Genomic DNA, 17,352 nt, shown 5'->3' on the forward strand with positions numbered 1-17,352 from the left:
TTTTTAACTTCTTACTCTTTCTGGGACATTAGGCCCAGATCCATTCACTCTTACGAGCTCCATAGCTACCACTCGAGTGTTGGCTTCCATCTCCCTTTGTCCTTCAACTGCCTCCTCTCTGATTATCCTGCCTGCAGTCTTTCTCCCGTCTCCCCACACCACTTGCATTTTTCACATTAGCTCCGAGACCCTTAGGGACTACCCAGTGCTCAGAGAGTAAATAGAATCCCCTCGGTCTGGTAAACCGGCACCTCCACAATTTGCTGTCATTCTACCCATTCATTCTGCGTTCCCACTGCTCTACTTAGACTAGTCGTCTTGCTCTCTTTCCATGCCTTTTGCAGCCTTCATGCCTGTGTTCACACAATAGCATCTCATCCCCCTTCTTGGTCACATGAACCAAACGTATCTGTTTGTTTAGAGGCCCAATTCAAGTTCCATCTCTTTTATGAAATTTCTTCAGAGCTACTCTGTCTGCGATAACCTTTGCCCTTGTGGACCACTACTACATCTGCTTACTCTTTTGTCATTCATGTGCTGCTTGTTACTTCCCATTTCCCTGTGACTTCTTGAAGACTGTAAGTGCTGTAAGATTATTTTAATGGCAGAAACATGTTAGGAGTTCAACAAATCATTTAATATAGGATAATGGTGCTACCAATAATAGCATTTATTAAGTGGTTTCATGGACCAGCAACTGTTCTGAGTGCTTTGCTGTATTAACTTATTTAATCCTTGCTGGAGTGAGGTTGGCATTCCTATTATTCCTATTTCCCCAGTGAGGGAACTGAGGCAGGGAGGTTAAGGTGTCCCAGATCAGAAAGCCGGGAAATGACAAAGCTGGGCTGTGAACCCAGGCAGTCTGGCTCTAGAGCTCTCTCTCAACCACTGTGCTGTTCAGAGTCTCCTCACAGACGACAGTGTGATCGAGATGAAGTAGGTCTTGATGTTGGATCTTTTAAAACATGTTAACAGGAACAACAAAAAAGAACAACTTCCTTTTTTAATAAGGCGCACTAGCTATGTATTTTCTTACTTGGTTTTTTTAACTTGTTTCAGTTAAAATCCAATTCTGAACTTCTCTTGCAGATGGTAGTTAGTATCGCTGAAGATCTCTTACGAACCGCTGCTCAAAATAGCAGGCTGTCTTTACAGCGCACCCAAGCTGGATGGCTTTTACTTGGAGCACTTATGACTTTAGGTATAGTTATATCTGAGTAGGATGTCGTCTTACTCTGTAAGTGTCAGTAGATTATAAATAAAGTGTAATTTAAAAGTATTAAACTTCACATTCTAGACTTTGAATGACATGGTAAAATGGTGAAGGTGTTTTTCCTCTCATTTGGGAGTAGATTTCTATTTCTGGTAACTTCTGCTTAAGTACATTTAAGGAGAAAATGGTTAACAAAGTTTCACCTTAAAAAATAACAAAGTGTCACCAGAATAGCCCTGGTCTAACTAACTGGCTTAGTGTTAACCAAATGAGATAAGAGTATGGGGCCCATTCCATCCCCAAAGTGACATGAGTGACATGATTTTAGTGGGGTGATAAAGTCACATTCCAGTGGTCTTGTTGGTGCGGCTTTTCTGGAGTTACCCTTCTCCCCTTCACTTTCCCAAGTGCTATGACAAACCTGACATGCAGGCAAAGTCTAGCACTGTACATAGAACAGAACTGTTGTCATGGTGATGGCGTGTGTCTTCTTTTTAGTTCACATGTCCAACTTCCAACTTTAGTAGTAGATATGTGTTTTACTTACTGAATAAGAAGCACTTTGAGTTAGGGAGGAAGTGGGGGAAGGTGATCAAAAAGTAGAGACTTGCAGTTCTGAGATGAGTAAATACCAGAGATGCGATGTCCAGCATGCAGATATACTGCTGTGTGACAGACAGGAAAGCTGTCAAGAGAGTAGTAAATCCTGAGGCTTCCCATCACAGGGAGAACATTTTTTTAATCTCTTTTTCTTTCCTTTTCTTTCCTTTCCTTTTCTTTTCTTTTCTTTTCTTTTCTTTTCTCTTCTCTTTTCTCTCTCTCTCTCTCTCTCTCTCTCTCTCTCTCTCTCTCTTTCATTTTATTGTATCTATATGAGATGATGAATGTTGGCCAGACCTGCTGTAGTGCTCATTTCACACTATTTGTAACCCAAACCTTCACCTGATACAGTGACATATGCCACTTATTTCTCAATCACACTGGAAAATAAAAGAAACATTTTGAAACTATTACTGTCACAGATGAAGGTAGAGTGAAATGATATTAAAGCTTGTGTGGGGCTCTTTGACTTTTGTTAGTAATGTTTGTTTTATGTATGTATGGTTTCGTGTTCTCCTTTTCTCCATTAGGACCATCTGTAGTTCGATACCATCTGCCCAAGATGTTGTTATTGTGGCGAAATGTTTTCCCTCGTTCTCTAAAAGAATTGGAGGCTGAGAAGGCCCGAGGCGATTCTTTTACCTGGCAGGTAACATTGGAAGGTCGTGCCGGAGCTTTATGTGGTAAGAACTGAAAGGGGTGTGCTCCCAGAATATAATTTTATTACGAAAATATTTGTGAGGTTAAGGAGAATCACTATTTCAGATTTTTGTGTTAATGTGTAGTGATGAACTCATAGACTTGTAGATTTAGAAAGAAACTTTGTAAACTAATTTATTTATTTTGGGGCGTGGGGAGAGAGAAAGAGAGCCTGCGTGCACGTGTGCATGAGTAGGGGAGGGACAGACAGAGAGGGAGGGAGAGAATCCTAAGAAGCCTCTGCCTGTCAGCACTGAGCTCAAACTCACAAACCGTGAGATTATGACCTGAGCCAAAACCAAGAGTCTGACGCTTAACTGACCGAGCCACCCAGGCATCCCATAAATAACCTAATTTTGAGATGGAAATGAAGCAGTGACTTGAAAGAGGAGGTTAGCATCAGTGGTCAGACAAGACTTAGAACCCAGGCCTCTTGAGTCCAGTTATTGCAGTCTTCTACCTGTCAAAGAGGCACTGTCACCACATAGAAAACCCAGTAGGTATTTAAAGGAAGAAGACACTCAGGATCTCCCAGGTCACTGAGTTGACAGTGAGTCTTTTCATGATGGACAAACAGCTGTTCCCTCCAGCGTTATCAAATCTGCAAATGTTGAGATGCATTTTTTTAGACATCCACGTTACAAAAATTATGAATAAAATTGTTTTTGTTTAGAAGTCAGCAACTTACAGGAAAGGCTCCAGTTTTGTTTCAACTGGGAACTAGAATTACCCTGGGTGACTCTGTTCTTTTTTGGTTGGAAAGTGCTTCTTTTTCCAAACCGTGGGAAACAGATATATGCTTAAAGCATAAGGGTGGCAGGGCAAGGTGTCAGTTTTGTTCCCAAACATCTGAGAGCTCTTTTTGTCTTAGTTCTATTGCTAAAGAGGCAACAAAGATATTCCTTCTCACTGAGCCACTTTGTCCACCCTTGGTTCTGTCTTGCTTTCTTTGAGGTTATCTGAATTCAGTGATGTTAACAGACCTTTGAATTCCCACTCACAGAAATCTCCCTAACAGATATCTTCCCTCCCTCCACCTTTCTTCTAGCCTTTTCTAATGATGTTTCTCTGTAGTTGCAGTTAGTTCTTCATTTGATTTGACCTGATTTCAGAACCTTATATTTCATAATAATTAAGAATTAAAAATTTTATCTAGCAATGAGGAGTTTTGTCGCACATTGCCCTGAGCTCCTGACTGAAGATGTGATTAGAAAATTGATGACCCCAATTGAATGTGCCATGACCATGATGTCACAGTAAGTAAGCGATTATAACAAGTTAATGTTCAGTTTTACATATTTATAAATAATCATGTTTTGCACTCCCCTCTAATGTTATACAGGAAACATGTAAAACTTTACTTTTTTAAAATGAACTTAAAAACTATAGTCATGGAATGAATTGAAATAAAATTGTATTTTATACTGTTCCAATAAAGGTCACAGTACAAACTAAGGTGAAAATATTATACTTGCCAATGTATTTTGACAATACATCGATACATTGCTGACGATGTCTATAACACTTATTCTACTAAGCTGACACCAACTGTACTTTTGATATTTTAGCATTCCGTCTGTAATTAAAGCCCATGGAGCTCATCTGAAAGCTAGTGCGGCAATGGTCCGTTTAAGACTTTATGATATCTTGGCTTTGTTACCTCCAAAGACTTATGAAGGTAAATGAAATTTGCATTATCTAATAAAAATTCTTCAGTGTATCTTTCTAGTTCTTCACAACATTACAGAGTTCTGACCAAGGCTGTCCCCTGACCGTACAAAGGAAGACAACCATTTTACTTTTATTCATGTAGAGTAGCTAACTCTCGTTGAGCACTTGCTGTGTTCCAGGTTTGTGCTAATCCCTTTACGTGTATTATCTCCTTGGACTCTAACCACAACTTTATGAGGTAATTCACCTATATTTTATAGATGAAGAACCTCCGGTACAGAGAGGTGATGTAACTTACCTAAGTCTGAGATCTAGTAAGTGGCAGAGCTTGGATTCAGACCCAGCTGGTTCAACTTCATAGTCTCTGCTTTGAGTGGCTAAAATGAACAAATCAGGAGACTACAGATGCTGGAGAGGATGTGGAGAAACGGGAACCCTCTTGCACTGTTGGTGGGAATGCAAACTGGTGTAGCCAACTCTGGAAAACAGTGTGGAGGTTCCTCAAAAATTTAAAAATAGACCTACCCTATGACCCAGCAATAGCACTGCTAGGAATTTACCCAAGGGATACAGGAGTGCTGATGCATAGGGGCACTTGTACTCCAATGTTTATAGCAGCACTTTCAACAATAGCCAAATTATGGAAAGAGCCTAAATGTCCATCAACTGAAGAATGGATAAAGAAATTGTGGTTTATATATACAACGGAATACTACTTGGCAATGAGAAAGAATGAAATATGGCCTTTTGTAGCAACATGAATGGAAGTGGAGAGTGTGATGCTAAGTGAAATAAGTCATACAGAGAAAGAACAGATACCATATGTTTTCACTCTTATGTGGATCCTGAGAAACTTAACAGAAGGCCACGGGGGAGGGGAAGGGGAAAAAAAAAGTTAGAGAGGAGGGAGCCAAACCATAAGAGACTCTTGAAAACTGAGAATAAACTGAGGGTTGATGGGGGGTGGGAGAGAGGGGAAAGTGGGTGATGGGCATTGAGGAGGGCACCTGTTGGGATGAGCACTGGGTGTTGTATGGAAACCAATTTGACAATAAATTTCATAGTAAAAAAAAAACAACAGAGGCGCCTGGGTGGCTCAGTCGGTTAAGCGTCCGACTTCGGCTCAGGTCATGATCTCACGGTTCGTGCATTCGAGCCCCGCGTCGGGCTCTGTGCTGACAGCTCGGAGCCCGGAGCCCGGAGCCCGCTTCAGATTCTGTGTCTCCCTCTCTCTCTGCTCCTCCCCCGCTCACGCTCTGTCTCTCTCTCTCAAGAATAAATAAACACTAAAAAACAACAACAACAACAAAGTCTCTGCTTTTAATTACTGTCTGAAACTGCTTCATATATATTATAATATAGCCAATAATTTAGGAATCTTGAAAGAGAATAATAATGTACTCTATAGATATCAAATATTATGTAAAATGTTAATATTAAAATAAGCCATTGATTTGTCTTCACTTCAGCCATGTCCAAGAATTCTGATGTGCTCGGCTTCAGTGTCTGCACATCACTGGGTAATTAATAATAAGTAATCGTGTCATATTTAGTATATTTAAATAAATATTTAAAGCATGAAAAATTTTAATATATTTAAATGTTTTCAATTTAAATAGGAAATGTAATAGTTATTGTAAATATTTTCTCTAAGTTTTTTGTTCCTTTAAATAACTTGGGCTAAAACGCATAATACAATAATAAAAAAGAAAGTACCATTATTGTATTTTAAAACAGCATTAAAGTATTTGATACAGATTTTTTAAAAAAGAGAACAGGGGGTACTTAATTATTTCACTTGATCTTAGCCAAGAGGCTGAGAAGCGATGGGACTTAATTATTTTATCCCTGTTGAACATGGTGCTTCTTTTTGTGGGCAATGATTGCAGTTTTCATAAAAGCTATTCTTTCATGTCTGATCTGAAGTTCTGTTTTTTTAGGATCTTTCAACGCACTTCTTAGAGAACTGGTAGCAGAATTCACTTTGACTGACAATTCAGCCAACACAACCACTTCCCTCCTCAGATCCCTCTGCCATTATGATGACAGTGTTCTTCTTGGTTCCTGGCTTCAAGAAACTGATCATAAATCAATTGAAGACCAGGTAGCAAACTACACAGGGAATGAAATACTACGTCATCAAAAGCAATGGGGCTATTACAGATTGTTATTTAAAAAGGAAATATTTCAGACTAAAGTTTAATTTTATTTTAGCTTTCTTAGACATTTAAAGATCGCTTCCTGGTGGTAGAAAAAAATAGTGAAAAATGGTGAATTTCTTACGTTCTTTTAAAAAAAGACTTACTAATGCCTCTTTTAGTGAGTTTTCGTGAGTTGAAGTTATTCCTGATATTGTTTTGCTTACACATTGTAAGGTGGTCAATATACAAATGTTAAAATGAATAAGTATTTTCTTAAAATTATACAAGGTGTTACTGATGGCTTTTTTTAGTGGCCAAATAATATTTTTATCTATTTAAAATTTTTCAGATTCAATCATTTTTGTTTTTTTCTTTTTTTTCAAATTCAATCATTCTTGGTTTTTCTGTTTTTCATGCCTAACTAATAATTAGTGAGTTTCTTAAAGTAGATTTTGAATGATTTTTATGTCCTTCTTTTTGTAGCTCCAGCCAAACAGTGCATCTGGAAGTGGGGCTCTGGAGCACGACCCATCCTCCATTTACTTACGAATCCCTGCTGGAGAAGCTGTGCCTGGTCCTCTCCCTCTTGGGGTTTCAGTCATTGATGCTTCCGTGGCTCTTTTTGGCGTAGTGTTTCCTCATGTTTCTTACAAACACCGGTTAGTATAAAATCAATCAAATAATTTTAGTTTAATATAAACTATACCAGAGAGGAGGTGGGTGGGGGGATGGTTTAAGTGGGTGATGGAGATTAAGGAGGGCTTTTATTGTGAGGAGCCCTGGGTATTGTATGGAAGTGTTGAATAACTATATTGCACACCTGAAACTAACGATTACACTATGGTAGCTAGCTGCAATTTAAATGAAAACTTTTTAAAAATAAAAATAAAAAAATAAAATAAAAAATAACACTTTTTAAGTATTTAACATAATAAAGCTGTCAGGAAAAACATATATATAAATTATATTTAAGCAATAGATTTTCCCATCTCAGTTACCTGCAATAAGGTAAACTACTACTTAAATAATAGGCTTATAAATTTAATAATGTAAGTGACACATACATGATGAAAAAAATTGCTTGAAAATTCCACATAATTGAAACGTTTTAAGATTTGGCTCTGTGAACTGGCCTCTGACATCCATTGTCTTGTGGACTGTCTTAAAACAGCAAGATTTTCATTTCAATAATTCGTTTGCGAGTTTTTAAGTAGGTTTTCCATATCTTTAATTAGAGACATCACTTTGCTAACTCTTTTTTTTTATTACTGAAGAAGTTAATGAATGTGAAGTCCATTCTCTAATAGTGTTTGTCTGTCATATGGTTTAGTCTGGGACTTAGGAAACTAAAGTAACAGGTTGTTTTTCTAATAGGAGCATTTTGGTTTGCTGTATTCTGTGTGCACAGACACTATCCCTAATTTTTGTAGGCATTTTATCTATTTATGGTGGTTTTCTCAAGAGGAAGAGTGAAAATGAATTAGTGTAAGACACTCATAGGTAACTTGTTTAACAAAATATGCTTTTAGGGGTGCCTGACTGGTTCATTCGGTGGAGCATGTGACTCTTGATCTCGGGCTTGTGAGTTCAAGCTCCACGTTGGATATAGAGACTACTTAAAAATAAAAAATCTTTTTAAACAATGCTTTTGAAACATTGTTAGGTTTGTGTATAAAGGTAACATAAATATAAAAAATAATGTAAATATTATCTTTAAAAAATGCATATGTTACTTGGTTAATTGCTTTTTAATTTGAGGAGAAAAATTTCCATGTAAAATTTCACTTTACCCAGGTATCTTTAAGAACATTTGGTTGTCACATAAGTGAAGAATATGAAAGGGGAAAGAATCTCATAAAGCATCTACTTTAATATCCTTGTTTTAAATCAGGAAATCCAGGTCTAAGAGTTTGTGGTTTGCCCAAAGTTACACAGCTAGTTATGAGAGCTGTAAGTAGAGTCCAGGGTTATTTTGACTATATTAACTCACTTTTGTAGAACAATTAAATAAATTACATTAACAATTAATAACTTAAATATCCAGTGATAGAGGAATGAGTCAATCAATTATGGAAGGTCAATAGGTTAGAATGTTTTTACATGGATAATGTTTTGATATGCTCCTTATACAATGTTAAATGATAAAAGTAAAATAAAAGGCAAGAAGTGATCCCAGTCCTGTATTTTAAAGAAAAGACCTGAGAGGAGCCTGGGTGGCTCAGTCGGGTAGGAGTCCGACTTTGGCTCAGGTTGTGATCTCACAGTTTGTGAGTTCGAGCCCTGCATTGGGCTCTCTGCTGTCAGCAAAGAGCCCACTTCAGATCCTCTGCCTCCTTCTCCCTCTGCCCCTCCCCCCCTCAAAAATAAATAAACATTAAAAATAATGATAAAAAAAAGACCTGAAAGAAAATGTATCTGAGGGTAAGAGTAGCTATTTCTGGATGTAATTTTTTGTTACTAATCTTCAAATTAAGTGAAACAAATATTTTATAAAAAAGAAAAAACATTTTTTAAAGTAAGGTTTTTAAAAAGGTTATGTATTTGAGATCAGTCATAGGTAAATCATGCTTCCGGTAGTGTCGGAGACCCTGTGTGTCTTCTTATGTGTATGCTTGAAAGCAATGCCCAGTTTCCTCATCCTTAGAAGATGTGGATCTATGTCAGAGCAAGTACTAAGTAGTCAATCTTAGCCCCCAGTAACTCTCAGTGGAGTTTTACTGAAGGATTAGATGATTTCTTCCTATGTGATATTTGAAGAATACTTTGACCTGAGACCTATGGCCTATTGTAAATTGAGCTTAAATCCTTATAGTGACCTTAGGGAGATCCTGATTTCCTACTTTAGATCGTAGTTATTTTGGTACTGAATCCAACATCCCGGGTTCCTTTGCCCATCTGATTTATTTTTAGAAGAATCTGAAATGATCTCATTCTCTTTTATCGGAATAGTCTCAAATGGCTGTGATTTTTTTTTTTTTTTTTTTTTTTTTTGCTGACTGTCTCATTTAAAAAATTTGAAATAAAAAAAAATTCACTTCTGATTTTTTACATTAAAAGAAAAAAATGACCAAAGCTAAATCCCTTCAAAAAACCTCCCAGTTGGGGCGCCTGGGTGGCTCAGTCGGTTGAGCGTCCGGCTTCATCTCAGGTCATGATCTCACGGTTCGTGAGTTCAAGCCCCGTGTCGGGCTCTGCGCTGACAGCTCAGAGCCTGGAGCCTGGAGCCTGTTTCAGATTCTGTCTCCCTCTCGCTCTGCCCTGACCCTGCTTTGCTCTGTCTCTCTGTCTCTAAAATAAACATTAAAAAAAAATTTTTTTTTAATAAAAATAAAAAAATAAAATAAAAACCTCCCAGTTAGCTTCTGAGAATAGGACATGAGGTACAGTTTTCTTCCATGTGAGTGTATTTTGAAAAGAAGAAAAAAATTATGCCTCATTTAAAAATTTCCAACTGAATCTTCTACACAGATGCAAAATTAATGATTGCTAATTCTGTTCAAGAAACCTTGAGCACCTACTGTATACCAGGCACTTTGTTAGATTCTGGCGTTAATGTTAACACTGAAATTATTACCTTTTTTTGTTCATTGAAACTTAATATTTAGTCTCTTGCCTTGTTCCACTTAAAAACCGCATGCCCCTATATCAATTCAGGAGGAGCTCGGGTTTGAACCAGCTGCAGGAATGAAATAAAAATGAGACAGCGTGGGGCATTATTTGTTACCAATTAGCTTATACTCTTTTTATGTATCTTTTTTGAGCCATATTTGAATAAAAAGTATTGCTAATGTGATCTTTATTCTATTATCATAGATTACAAATGTTGGACCACTTTGCTGAATGCGTTAAACAAGCCAAAGGCGTCCGTCAGCAGGCTGTGCAGCTTAATATTTTTACTGCTGTTCTTAGTGCACTAAAGGTATTTACTTCTAAAACATAAGTATTCTGGGGGCACCTGGGTGGCTCATTTGGCTGAGCATCTCTTAATTTTGGCTCAGGTCATGATCCCACCATTGTGGGAATAGCTCCGAGACGGGCTCTACACTGCATGTGGAGGCTGCTTAAGATTCACTCTCTTTCTGTCTCTGTCTCTCTGTCTCTCTCTCCCCACCCCCCCCTTCCCCCTCTCTTTCCCTCTCCCTTTCACCCTCTCTCTCCCTCTCCCTTTCACCCTCTCTCTCTCTCTCCCTTCGTTGGCCCCTCTCCCTCACTTGAGCACGTGTGTATGTTCTCTCTTTCAAATAAAATAAATAAAAATTTAAAAAAAAACATAAGTATTCTGAACTAAGATTTTAATTAATACCTTTAATAAGGCAGGTATATCTAGACCATTATGATGATTATATGTATATCACTTGAAAACTGTGTTTTTATATTAGTTTAACTAAATTATTAGAAACTATTTATTAGACTCATTGCAATTAAATAAGTGTTTTATAGTTTAATAATGTTAAAGTTCATTTTTTGATCTGATCTTTCAGATTTTATAAGTTCTAGTAAGTTCTCTTGGAATTTTCAAAGATGTCTGACTAATAAAATCTTGTATTCTACTTGAGGTTAACTAGATAAAGTTTGAGTTCCATTTGTGGTTTAGACCATAAATCAGGAGAGACTATGTTGTACAGCTGAAAAAAGGCTACATTTAGAGACTGTGTTCTGGTTTAGATCTCATAGGTTTGTCTTAGGCAGTTCCTTAACCTTTTGAACCTCGGTTTCTGTATGTTTGAAGTGAAATAACCAATATTTTGCCTATCTCTCAGAGTTCATGCACTGTTCTATGCAGCCTCTAGCCTCTCATGACATATTTGAAAACTTTTTTATATTATTCAGCACTAAGCTTGTTATAAGGTTTACCGTTAAAATGGCAGCAAATACAAGTGTTTAAATGGGCGTGAATTAAATTGTGTTTTGTAAACATCAGGGCAAAGGGACATAGGCATTGAATACAGAAATAGAAGTTTGTATCATTTATATAACTATTAGTATATGCCCTATTTAGAGACCATCAGCTAATACGAACATCTGAGTTTTTTAAAAAAGAATTGAGTAGTCAGTCTTCCTTAGTGGTTGGAAGGTGAATGAACCAACTGTAATATTGCTCTACAGTATACTTTTCTTCATAGATTTGCTTGCTAATGCCCCTGCTATGGCTAACATTTTCTCCAGGCACCATGAGTTGGATTTTTGGTCTCATGTGAGCTAAGTTCCATGTTCTAGGTGTACCTAGAACAGAGATACTAACATTTAATATGATGAACAAAGTGTATCGATATTCAGTTACTGATTATTTTTACCTTATTTTATCTTTTTATATATATTGAATGTACTCTTGATGACATAATTATCTTCTCTGGAATTTTTATAGAAACATGTCAAATTTTCATACTCCTCAGCCTTTTTCCTTACCTAAAGTTCTAATGGTAAATGTCAATTAGTTGAATACCAGTTGACTTAATAGTATAGCATCCTTTATACATAAAAGCAATACTTTTATATAAAAAGCATTAGTCTTTGGATAAAGACACGTCCAGGGATTGTTCATCTTAGGGCTGATTGACTATGACCTTGTTATATATCATGTTGTGAATCATGTTTAGGAAAGTGATTAGTTTAATGGGTATTGATTCTAGGCATAATATATGCATATGAAAGATGGCTGAAGAAGGGGAGCAGGTAGGTGAATGGGTAACATAGGTGAAGGGGACTAAGAGGTACAAACTTTCAGTTACAATTAGGTCATAGGAATACAGCATGGGAAATATAGTTAATAATATTGTAATAATATTGTACATTGACCGATGGTGACTACACTTATCATGATGAGCATAGCTTAATGCGTAGAATTGTCTAATCATGATGTTGTACAACTAAAACTAGGTTTGTACAGTATGTCAACTGTACTTCAATTAAAACAAAAAGATGGTTGATACATAATACCCCTATTTTATAGCAGCATTATTTACAATAGCCAAGATGGAAGCAGCCCAGGTGCCCATCAACTGGTGAATGGATAAAGAAGATGTGGTATATATACACAATGGAATGTTACTCAGCCATCAAAAATAATGAAGTCTTGTCATTTGCAGTGACATAGATGGAGCTAGAGAGTATAATGCTAAGTAAAATAAGTCAGAGAAAGACAAATACCATATGATTTCACTCATGTGGAATTTAAGAAACAAAACAAGCAAAGGGAAAAAGAGAGAGAGAAACTACTCTTAACTATAGAGAGCAAACTGGTTACCAGAGGGGAGGTGGGTGGGTGGATGGGTGAAATAGGTGATGGGGATTAAGGAGTGCACTTGTCATGGTGAGCACTGGGTGATTAAAGTAAAAACTTTAGGGGCGCCTGGGTGGCTCAGTCGGTTAAGCGTCCGACTTCGGCTCAGGTTATGATCTCACGGTCCGTGAGTTCGAGCCCCGCGTCGGGCTCTGTGCTGACAGCTCAGAGCCTGGAGCCTGTTTCAGTCTGTGTCTCCCTCTCTCTCTGACCCTCCCCCGTTCATGCTCTGTCTCTCCCTGTCTCAAAAATAAAATAAAATGTTAAAATAAAAACTTTAAAAAATTAAAAAATAAAAGATGGTTGAAAAAAAGTGGGTGGAAATACATGTATATTTACAAAGATTGCAGCACATCTTTTTCTTTTATGTACTGTGAATTTTGAATTTGCCCCCTTCCCCCACCTCCTTTTTTGTTTTTAACAACCATAGGGCCTGGCTGAAAACAAAAGTACTTTAGGACCTGAGGAAGTTCGTAAATCTGCTCTGACTCTGGTTATGGGCGCTCTTGACAACCCAAACCCCATCTTAAGATGTGCAGCAGGGGAAGCTCTTGGAAGAATGGCTCAGGTGGTTGGGGAAGCAACCTTCATTGCTAGAATGGCCCAGTATAGCTTTGACAAGTAAGTGGGTCTTTTTACTGACAAGTAAGTTTCTCATAGAGACAAAGATGTCTTTTTAGTAGTCAATAATTATATTAACTGGGTGATATGCTTTCCACATGGTATAGCATATGACAAAATTTTGTGTGTTTTTTTATAATGATTTTAATTTTCAATGCAGTAATTGTTTAAACTCCAGAACCTGGGAAAGTTGTAATATTATAGATACTTTTAAGGTGGTCAGGTTTCAGCCTTTGAATATTACATAATGGAATCAAGCAGATTGTTAATACGGCCTCTCTTAGTTAGTTATATGTACTCTGCTCTGAAGACGTGTTCTGGAAGTCCCTTTCTCTTATCTCTGCTCCTTACATTACTCTTTTTGTTAATTATTCATTTTTTGGAATAAGCCATTCTTTTTATAACTGCCAGCAAGTTTATCATCTTTTAAATTATCCCTGAAACGGGAAAAGTTGGTGTTAGGTTTTAAGGATTTCTTTTTATATTAATTAAAAAGAGTGATCTCAGAGTTCCAAATAAGTATGATTAAGATGATGCCCTTATTAGTGACTCTTGGTTGGTTGTTAATCAGGTACTTAAAGTAGACAAGTTGAAAATCAAGTGTGGTCAAGAACTGATACTTGAGTTATGTAAATTAACCACTGTATATTTTGAGTACTAATTATACCAAACTAGGCCATAATCTTTAACGAGAGAGGTGGGGGGGAAGCAATGGTTGTGAAGCAGTAGTTCTGAATAAAAAGTATTTTCTGAATTCTTGGTTATATGAGAATGGCTTTTCCCTGTCTTCAGACATGAGCAACAATTTGATTATAGGGTAATGCCCCAGTGTGTTGTTTGAATCACTAAGGATAATATGAGCAAGCAGAAGATAAAATAGTCCCTGACACTTGATCTTCTGTAGGATGACTTTTACCATTTTCTAACAATAGATCAGTTTTGCTTTTCCAAGTATGTCATTGATTCTGAAATCCAACTTCCACTAAAGATTTTTTAAAATATACAACCAGTCTTACCTGTTTAATGATTTATGCTCTGTTAATAATAGGTAAAATAGGAGTTTTACACATCCAATAACCTCAACAAACCCGAGGTGGAATAAAGACAAAAGAAAAGCATAGCATAATCAAATTTCATAAAGGCAATGATAAAGAGAATGTCATAAAAGCAGCCATTTGGGGGAAGACATCACGCAGAGGAACAAAGATAACAATTTCAGCAGGCTTCTGATTATAAACTATGCAAGCAAAAGGCAGTAGAGTGACCTAGAACTTTATAGCCAGTGAAAATACCTTTTTAAAACTGAAGTTTTAATAAAGACTTTCAGACTGTGAAAAGTTGGAAAATTCATTGCTTACACAGTGTACCATAAGACGTGTTAAAAGAAGCTTTTTGGAAAAAAAAAAAAAAAGATGATAGTAGATGAAACTTTGAATGTAACATACAGAAATGAAGAGGGCCAAGAGTGGTAGGTATGTAGATAAATATAAAGACTTACTCTTTATATGTCTGTTTTAAAATGACCTATTATTTTATTCTCATTTACTTTTTATTATATTTTACTTTTGGTTATCGTTTAGTTTTTATTTCATAATCATAAATTTAACTCTGCAATCCAGCTAAACTTGGAGGGGAATAAGGAAATTATGGAACCCACAGAACTGCAGCGAGATACAAAGATTACAGCGAGAGCAGACAAGGGCAAAGCAGTGCTCTCTTGAGCTACAGCAGGAGTGGTCTGGTAGTTAAGATAAAACACAAGTCAAATTTAATAGATTTGTCCACAGTCAGCAATGGTGATCTTCTTTCTAGTCTTGCCATTCCTGGACCCAAAGCGCTCTGTGGCTTCCACAATATTCATGTCCTCTTTCACTTGCCAGAGACCACATACTTGCCATCCAACCACTTACTCTTGGCAATGCGGATGAAAAAACTGTGAACTGTTGTGTTGGGTCCAGCATTTGCCATGGACAAGATTCCAGGACCCCTATGCTTCAGGATAAAATACTCATCATCAAATTTCTCCCCATTGATGGACTTGCCACCAGTGCCATTATGGTATGCCAAGTCACTGCCCTGACACATAAATCCCAGAATAATCCCATGAAAGCAGGAACTTGTATAACCAAATCTTTTCTCCCCAGTGCTCAGAGCATAAAAATTTTCTACTGTTTTTCAAACTTTGTCTGCAGACAGCTCCAAGATGACATAGGCCAGGGGCTTACCATCCATGGCGATGCTGAAGAACATGGTGGAGTTGACCATGGCTGAGTGGCACAGGCAGCTCCTGGGCAACAGAGTTCGCAAGCTATTTTTAGTCGCATTTTTTAAATGCCTTGGGAAGATAATTGACCCTTTCATGCAAAAATGATAATGTGTGGTAGGATTTTAATAGAGAGAGAAGTAAAAATACATGACAGCAGTGCAAAGAATGGGAAGAGGAAATGGTGGCATACTCTGTGTACAATATACATGAAAAAATATAATATTCTTTGAAGGTATATCATAATGGGTTAGAAATGTATAATGTAAACTCCAGAGATCCTACTAAAAAACAAAAATGTATAACTAATAAACCAATAGTGGAGATAAAATGGAATCATAAAAAATACTAAATCCAAAAGAAGATGGAAAGAAGGAAAAAGAAACAAACTGATGTGACAGAGCACGAATAGCAATATGGGAGACTTAAACCCAACCTGCTGATAATTACATTAAATATAAATGGTCTAAACATTACAAGTAAAAGTTAAAATTTGTCATATTGGATAAAAAGCAAAATCTAACTGAATGCTATCTACAAGAAACCCCTTTAACTCTAAAGAAAGAAATAGGTTAAAAGTAAAAGGATAGGGATAATATACCAGGAAAACACTAACTCAAAGGAAGCTAGAGTGGCTCTGTTATTATCAGAAAAAGTAGATTTTGTAACAAAAATTGTTACCAGAATAAATGAGTGCTTTCATAATGATAAGAGGACCAATTTCCCCCAAGAATACATAGCAATTCTCAATGTATATGTATCTTATGATATAGTTTTAAAATACATGGAACAAAACCTAATAGAAGTGAAAGTAAAATAGACAAGTCTAAAATTATATTTGGTGATCTCAGCATTCCTGTCTCAGTAACTAATAGAACAGACACTCCGATTATTAAAAATGTAGATTTTACCAACGCTGTCATCTAGCTTGGCCTACTGACATTTGTAGAATACTTTACAAAAGAAGCAATATACATTCTGCCTTTCTCTCTCTCTCTCTCTCTCTCTCTCTCTCTCTCTCTCTCTCCTTATTCTCCTTATTCTCATAATTCTTTTTAAAAAAATCAGGTTTGTATTTCATTGAGTTTTTCTATTGTCTTTCCATTTTCTCTTCCACTGATTTCTGCTTTATTTTTATAACTTGCTTCATTATGCTTACCTTCAGTTCAGTTTACTTTTCTCTTTCTAGATTCTGAAGGTGGAGGTTTAGATAATTCATTTAAAACCTTTCTTCTTTTCTAATACAAGGATTTTGATGCTATAAATTCACCTTGATACACACTTTAGCTGCATACCATAAATTCTGATACGTTTTATTTCCTTATTGGCTCAATTAATTATCTATCTTGGTAAATGTTCTATGGATACTTGAAAAGAATTACCATTGGTGAATTTTATTTTATATAAATATATCCCAATAAAGCTTATTTTTTAAGTAATCTGCAATATCTTCTTTTTATATTTTTTAATTCATTAGATATATTTCACAAAGAAAAAGACTGATGCATGTTAAAGAGGTTCAGATCGGGGCGCCTGGGTGGCTCAGTCGGTTAAGCGTCCAACTTCAGCTCAGGTCACGATCTCGCGGTCCATGAGTTCGAGCCCCGCGTCGGGCTCTGGGCTGATGGCTCAGAGCCTGGAGCCTGCTTCTGATTCTGTGTCTCCCTCTCTCTCTGCTCCTCCCCCGTTCATGCTCTGTCTCTCTCTGTCTCAAAAATAAATAAGCGTTAAAAAAAAAATTAAAAAAAAAAAAAAAAAAAAGAGGTTCAGATCATAATTATAGAGAATTTCTTCAGTTAACATTTTCTGTAATTTTGTAATTTCTGTAATCTAAATTTTTAGATTTTTAAAGCCAGTTATAAAA

At 36.6% G+C, this 17,352-nt stretch overlaps 1 protein-coding gene and 1 pseudogene across 1 annotated transcript in view; one reads left to right on the forward strand and one right to left on the reverse strand.

The window, feature by feature from the left end:
• The window catches only part of HEATR5B (HEAT repeat containing 5B), a 98,355-nt gene that overhangs the window by 21,676 nt on the left and 59,327 nt on the right, over window positions 1-17,352 (forward strand). The window contains exons 11-18 of the mRNA XM_007082423.3: window positions 1,090-1,201; window positions 2,344-2,496; window positions 3,669-3,768; window positions 4,081-4,190; window positions 6,124-6,287; window positions 6,808-6,983; window positions 10,138-10,243; window positions 13,035-13,225. Coding sequence (XP_007082485.1) covers window positions 1,090-1,201; window positions 2,344-2,496; window positions 3,669-3,768; window positions 4,081-4,190; window positions 6,124-6,287; window positions 6,808-6,983; window positions 10,138-10,243; window positions 13,035-13,225 — 1,112 coding nt within the window. The remainder of the gene's footprint in view (window positions 1-1,089; window positions 1,202-2,343; window positions 2,497-3,668; window positions 3,769-4,080; window positions 4,191-6,123; window positions 6,288-6,807; window positions 6,984-10,137; window positions 10,244-13,034; window positions 13,226-17,352) is intronic.
• On the reverse strand, window positions 14,782-15,490 carry LOC107179652 (annotated as a pseudogene).

Source organism: Panthera tigris, chromosome A3, assembly GCF_018350195.1.
Source record: "Panthera tigris isolate Pti1 chromosome A3, P.tigris_Pti1_mat1.1, whole genome shotgun sequence".
Lineage (NCBI taxonomy): Eukaryota > Metazoa > Chordata > Mammalia > Carnivora > Felidae > Panthera > Panthera tigris.